General features: G+C 35.5%; 1 protein-coding gene across 4 annotated transcripts in view; it reads left to right on the forward strand.

Annotated features, from left to right (window-relative positions):
- Nucleotides 1–1498, forward strand: part of plekhg5b (pleckstrin homology domain containing, family G (with RhoGef domain) member 5b) — a gene marked incomplete at its 3' end in the record, with an annotated part of 81469 nt that extends 79971 nt beyond the window's left edge. For all 4 annotated transcript variants that reach the window (XM_084098501.1, XM_084098503.1, XM_084098505.1 and 1 more), the window contains one exon: nt 97–1498. In XM_084098501.1, the coding sequence (XP_083954627.1) occupies nt 97–106 (10 nt within the window). The remainder of the gene's footprint in view (nt 1–96) is intronic.
- Between the last annotated feature and the right edge of the window lie 4811 nt (nt 1499–6309).

The raw sequence follows: 6309 nt of genomic DNA on the forward strand, positions 1-6309 counted from the left end.
AATATTGGTGTTGGTCTAACATTGGAACATTTTGTGTTGGGAAAAGTGAAAAAAAAAATGTTTTGACACGTTTTGTCGTCTTCTTTCTCCCCTTAGAGAAGTGTAGCATCTTCTGGCACAGATTTTTTCGGGACGATATTGTGAGACTGAATTCGGGACCCAAATGCACTCTACCCAATGAGCTCTCCTCTCCGCTCCCTCTTCCAGTCGGATGGACTCCTCATCGTGAAGCTTTCCTGTCATTTCTCTGCGGGAGGGGAGGAGCGCAGACTCATTAACTCGTTGCACTTTGTAAAACACAACTACAACTAACTTCAAAAGAGGTCAGCAGGGCCGGACAGTTTTCAGAACGAGAACTCCAAGACCAAATGATCAAAGGAAAACGTGTGACCGTGGGACGTTTGAGCTTACGACGGGTCGTGTGGTTGCTAAGAGAAAGTGAGAGAAATGAGAATATGAGAATAAAACGCCACCTCTTGGATTCCTTCACCACCCCGTTTTCTTTCTAAGAATGTTTCTGTAAAATGGACCCTTTCTACGAATATTTCGACAAAGAGGACGCAGGTGATTCACGTTAACTGCACTACTGGATGTGACTGTGTGTGTGTTTGAGTCTATGAATGAGAAAGTGTGTGAATCCACATGTGGATGTGTGTATGACTGAATGAGTTCTAGATCTTGACCTAAACCAAATCACTGTTTGACTTTAGATAACTTGAGTAGCCACTAAGGCACGTTACACATTACTTTAGGACCAGTGTTATGTTCATTTGACAGGATGGAGTGAATATTTCTGTCATGCAACTTGCTTATATGATTAAATCTTTAGGTTGGCGCGGCTTATTTAAGTTATACATGTGCACCTTGAACCCCTTACTGTATATTGTGTTGTGTGGGTCAAGTTAATGCATAAATAATATCTAAAATGCTTCAGCAGATGTTTAATTAAAGGTAAACGGACTGAAAAAAACTGTTTTTTGGTTTATAACGTTTAAGGATTCAGAGAGCATCGCCTGACCCTAGATGAGCACTTATTACTGATCATCTAACACTGAATAGGGTGTTTGGTTTTCAAATGTTAACATATGTATTGAGGATTTATTGTTTTCTAAGCGTATGATCTCACTGCTGTTACCCGAAAGGTTAAACTGAAACTGCCGAAACTGTGCTTTACTAAAACCCAGTCCCTCTGAACTCCCTTTCTGAAAGAAACAAAGAAACAAAAAAAACACCCTTCCCAAAGTAAATATGGTGTATTATATGTTTACTTATTAGGCTTTTTGTGTTTGTCATATTTATTGAGCTTGCTTTGTTTTATATATAAAATGTGGTGTATCCTTTCACTTCACGGTTGTACTTTTTTTTTTTTTGTCGTCTTAATTTGTTCAGTGTCATTTGTTGAATTAATTTTGAAATCTGCTAAGAACCAAAATGTTGTTTTCCCATGTTGAGGGAGTGTTCCTTAAATGTCTTTCAAAATAAAAGACATCTTTCAGTATTTGCGGAGTTTGATGTGAATTATTAGTGACCTCACACATTATACACTTATTTTACTTAATATTTCAATATAAAACATTAAAAGTGCAGTAAGTTCTAAAAGTATTAGAAATTAAAAGAGTAAAATGAGTAATGCTTTTGACAAATGTGCTTTAACCGATATGGAGTCACATGAGATGAGATAGTGGGCTAGAAAAAGTTTTCATTCATGTTGGTTGCATTGTTGACATCATTTAGCTTAAGTGGCAGAAGAACATCAAATATTTAGTCGGCATGAAATGGGAGTTGTAATAGTCTTTTAAATCCGAGTATAACGGCTGAACAAATGTATGGTGGCAATTAATTTTGTCCATGGGGAATCGCGAGGGCGGGAAACAAGTTGCGACGCTGCAAGAGGGAGGGCAAGTTATATATTTAAACCCCCTATACTTATTTTATATTACATATTTTTATCATCCAGGACCGGATTTAAGGTACCCTGTAATAGGTCATCAAGACTAGATGTTCTTCTATAAGCAGAACTATTCAGACAAAAAAAGAAAAGTAAGTCAACACTATGACCACTAGATGGAGCTACTGAGTCGAAGTTAAGAATTGTAAGCACTGCAGTGAACACACGGCCATGGAACTGACTGGTCTTATAAAGGTAATGTTACGGTAGATTTTAGGGTATTAGTTTTCACAGCATATTTAGTATTTGAGGAGTTTTCATTACTTAAATAGTTCTAAAGGAAAGACATTGAGGGTAGTGAGTGAGGACTATTGATCTTCTAAGTGTTACTCTGTAGGCTATTATTTCTTAATCAGTTTTTTCCAGCAGCAGGACAGTCAAACATTAGAAAGTGTAATCTAAAAGATCTACAATATGAAGCTGTATAATCTAAACGGTTACTTGCACTGATCTAAATCCATAACTACAAGTTCTAAAGATACTGAGCTTTGACTTTATGTAGACTGTATCCACCTTTATGTGCAACGTGAAGCTGTTTTCTGTGAAAGTGCAAGATTTCCAAATCAGCCGCTATAGGTAAATTAATAACTTGAAGAATAACAAAGTGCAGTAAATGGTAAAACTATTTAATAATAAAAAATTTAAAAAAAAATAAAAAAAATTTGCCAGCAGCTGTCACCCTGTAGCCCTGGTTGCCCACTGAAGCTAAGCAGGGTTGGATCGATGTCCTTTGTAAAAAGAGTTGGAGTGTAACCCTGGCATCCTGGCCAAATTTGCCCATTGGCCTCTGTTCATCATCATAGCCCCCAATCATCCCCATATATATAGTGATTGGCTTCAACACTCTGTCTCCTCTCCACCATTAAGCTGGTGTGTGGTGGGAGTTCTGGTGCAATATGGCTGCCGTCATAATATCCAGGTGGATCCAGGTGGTGGTTGAGCAGATTCCCCCTTCCATATGTAAAGAGTCCCCAGAAAAGCGCTGTATAAATGTCTCAAATTTGGACTAAACATTAGCCATATGGATTAGTTTTATGATCTCTTTAGGAACTTTTTGAATCCCCAGAGTGGTAGTTGTGTAGCTGTCAATGGAGGGACAGAAAGCTCTCATATTTCCTCAAAAAGATCTTCATTTGTGTTCCGGAGATGAACGAAAGTCTTACAGGTTTGGAACGAAATGAGGGAGAGTAATTAATGACAGAATTTTCATTTCTGGCTGAACTTTCCCTTTAAAAATAAGGTGGAAAAATCACACGTAATCAAACCCAGGATGACTTTCAATTAATCATGCATTACACACAGCATGTCTGCCACTCTGAATGTGTTTTATAGAAACATAAACACAAGATGAGATGCTCTGCTGTGCATTTACATTTACTCTCAAACGGATTCATGAGATGAATGTTTCTTATCAGTCAGTGTCTTTGTGGCGTCATCTTCAGATCTTTCTGAGCCTGAAAGTGTGTTGGTCTAAACTCGTTCCCCCTCTGTGCTCGGCAGCGGTTGGCATTCTGGGATGTGTGCGGGCCAAGGTGTATTTACAGGTGATTATATCAGCTAATCGGTGGATTACAGCATGTTGACTCCACACAAGACCCTAATCCTCATGGAAAAGGCAACGTTCCGGCCCGTGGGATTTTCTCCATTAATCCCATCCTAGATTTGCCGGATCCAACCCCCCCCCCATTCCCACATCTGGCCTTCTGGGGTTTATCAATGTAATCCTTCATTTTAGAAGTAGTTTATTATGCTTCATTGCTGATACACTGGACTTTAATTATAAAAATGCAGCTTTTCGCAGCAACACTAAAGTAATTACACAACCTGAGTCGATTAGCCGCTCTGTTTGTGTGTGTGCGAGTATGTGCTTCCATACACACTATATATATATATATATATATACGGTTTACACAAATATATTAAGCAGTACAACTGTTTCACATTGATAATAATTAGAAATGTTTCTTGAGCAATCAATCAGCATATTAGAATGATTTCTGAAGGACCATAAGGGATGATCAGGATGATAAGAGATTTTCAAAACCATAAAAAAATCATAACCAAATTTATATATGTATTAGTGCTGTCAAATCAATTAATCACGATTAATCACATCTAATATAAAGGTTTGTGTTTATATAATATATGTGTGTATATATATATATATATATATATATATAACTTTTATGTTAGATGCGATTAATCATGATTCATCGACTTGACAGCACTCATATGTAAAATATTTTTACAATATGCTTCTAAAATGTGTAGTTCAGATGCGTCTGAAACTCAATAAATATATCTAAAAAAAACGTATATCTCCTTGAAAACTCAAAAAATAACAAATTTATGAATAGGTTTATTTATTTGATTTTTTTTTTTTTTTTTTGGTCTGATTTACATGGACATTTCATCTGACACAGTATTTTAGATCTGTCACCAAGTCCAGCACAAGCGATCATGAACTCCTGCTTCTCCTTGTGACAGATGTCATAAAGCATCCTGTAAAATTTGTCTGATTAACACAAAAGGGCACTTTGGCAAATCCAGATTACGAGAGCACTTTCCTTTATTAAACGCCGCCAATCCCAGCACTCTCTGCAGCTCTGGGATTAAAATCAGGTAGACACCATTGTCTGTCTAAACAATCCCCTCTGTAAGCCTCGCTGGCTGTGTTTCTCCGCTCATGATGGAGGGAAGTGTGTTAGTGTGAACACCGTTCTCTGAGTTCTCTTTAATCAACATCGTCCTCTTTAGAGGCCTAGGTGATTGGATTTCGGCTGTGTTTGAATGAGGGATAAGAAGGGAAATGAGAACTGAGGCATGTTTACTAGGTTTTCGGCTGTGCGAAAAGGCCCCGCGACAAGCGCAGGCCATATGGAGTGTCCCACCATGTGAACAGCTGCCTCCCATCAGCCTGTCCATGTCGCGCGGCACCATTATACGCCGATTGACCTTTGTATTGTCACAAAAGCTGCCAAGCAACATCTGGCATCATTAGGCACAGTGGTTTTTATCAGGTTAACATGGAATATTGTATACTGATCCAAGCAGGGGACATGGAAAATCTGGTGTGGGGTTTGATATCTCTCCATCTGTGAGGTGGAGAAACAGTGTCCTGAGGGGTTTTACTTTTTAGTGCACTGTTTGAGTGTTTCGGGTGGTTGCTAGGGCGTTGTTAGGGTGCTGACCAAGTAAACCGAGCCCCAAGTCTGGACATTGTAAATGTATGGAAATTTCAACATTATTGTTGTTGTCAGTAATCAATTACTTAAAAATATATATATAATAAAACGCACCACAAATAATTAATAATTTCACATAATTAATTTGCTAGAAGCAACCAGGTCAGAATTTGCTGGAGTTTTTCTGAATTACTATTATTTTCTCATTCTTAATCATTACTTTTTATTACTTCATTATCATAATACCACAAATTACCACAAATAATAAATAAATAAATAAAAAGCAGAAAAGTAATTGATTATTTTCAACGAGTTTCACATAATTCATATACTAGAAGGAACCAGGCCAGATTTTTCTGGTGTTTTTTTTTCTGAATTACTTTCATATTATTATTATTATTATTATTATTATTATTATTATTATTAATTTATTAGTAGTAATTATTATTATTAGTAGTAGTAGTAGTAGTGTTACTATATGTATTTATATTAATTATTAATTAATTGTATTATTCGATTATAATAATTATCCATTACCACAAATAATAAATAGTTAAATTGATAAATATAAACAATAAAAAGCATCACAAACAATTAATAATAAGATTCACTTAATTAATTTTCTAGAAGGAACCAGGTCATCATTTTCTGTGTTTTTTCCCCCAAATTACTTTTTTCTTTATAATTTCATTACTATTATTTATTACTTCAAAGATAAATAAATAAATAATAAAAAGCACAACAAATAATTAATAATAAGGTTCACATTAAGGTTTGCTAGAGGGAACCAGTTTTTTTATTTTCTAAATTATTATTATTATTGTTAATTATGAGTACAAAAATATTTTTATTAATTACAATAAATTATATGATTTAATTGTCATAATTATTTGTTACCAAAAATAATAAATAATAAATAATAATTCTATTAATAAATATAAATATAAAAAAGCATCACATACAATTAATAATGAGGTTCACATAATTCCAATACTAGAAAGCACCAGGCCAGAGTTTCTACTGTTTTTGTTTTTCTGAATTACTTCAGCTTGGCTTGATATTTAAGCTGTTTTTCTGTTCTGATTCTGTCCCATTAGACATAACATATGTCTGCGAGCTCATAATCATTACTTAGGTGTTTCGAAAAATGAAAGTGACCATACGGCACAGTTTATA

This window comes from Abramis brama (assembly GCF_963993115.1).
Source record: "Abramis brama genome assembly, chromosome: 22".
Classification (NCBI taxonomy): domain Eukaryota; kingdom Metazoa; phylum Chordata; class Actinopteri; order Cypriniformes; family Leuciscidae; genus Abramis; species Abramis brama.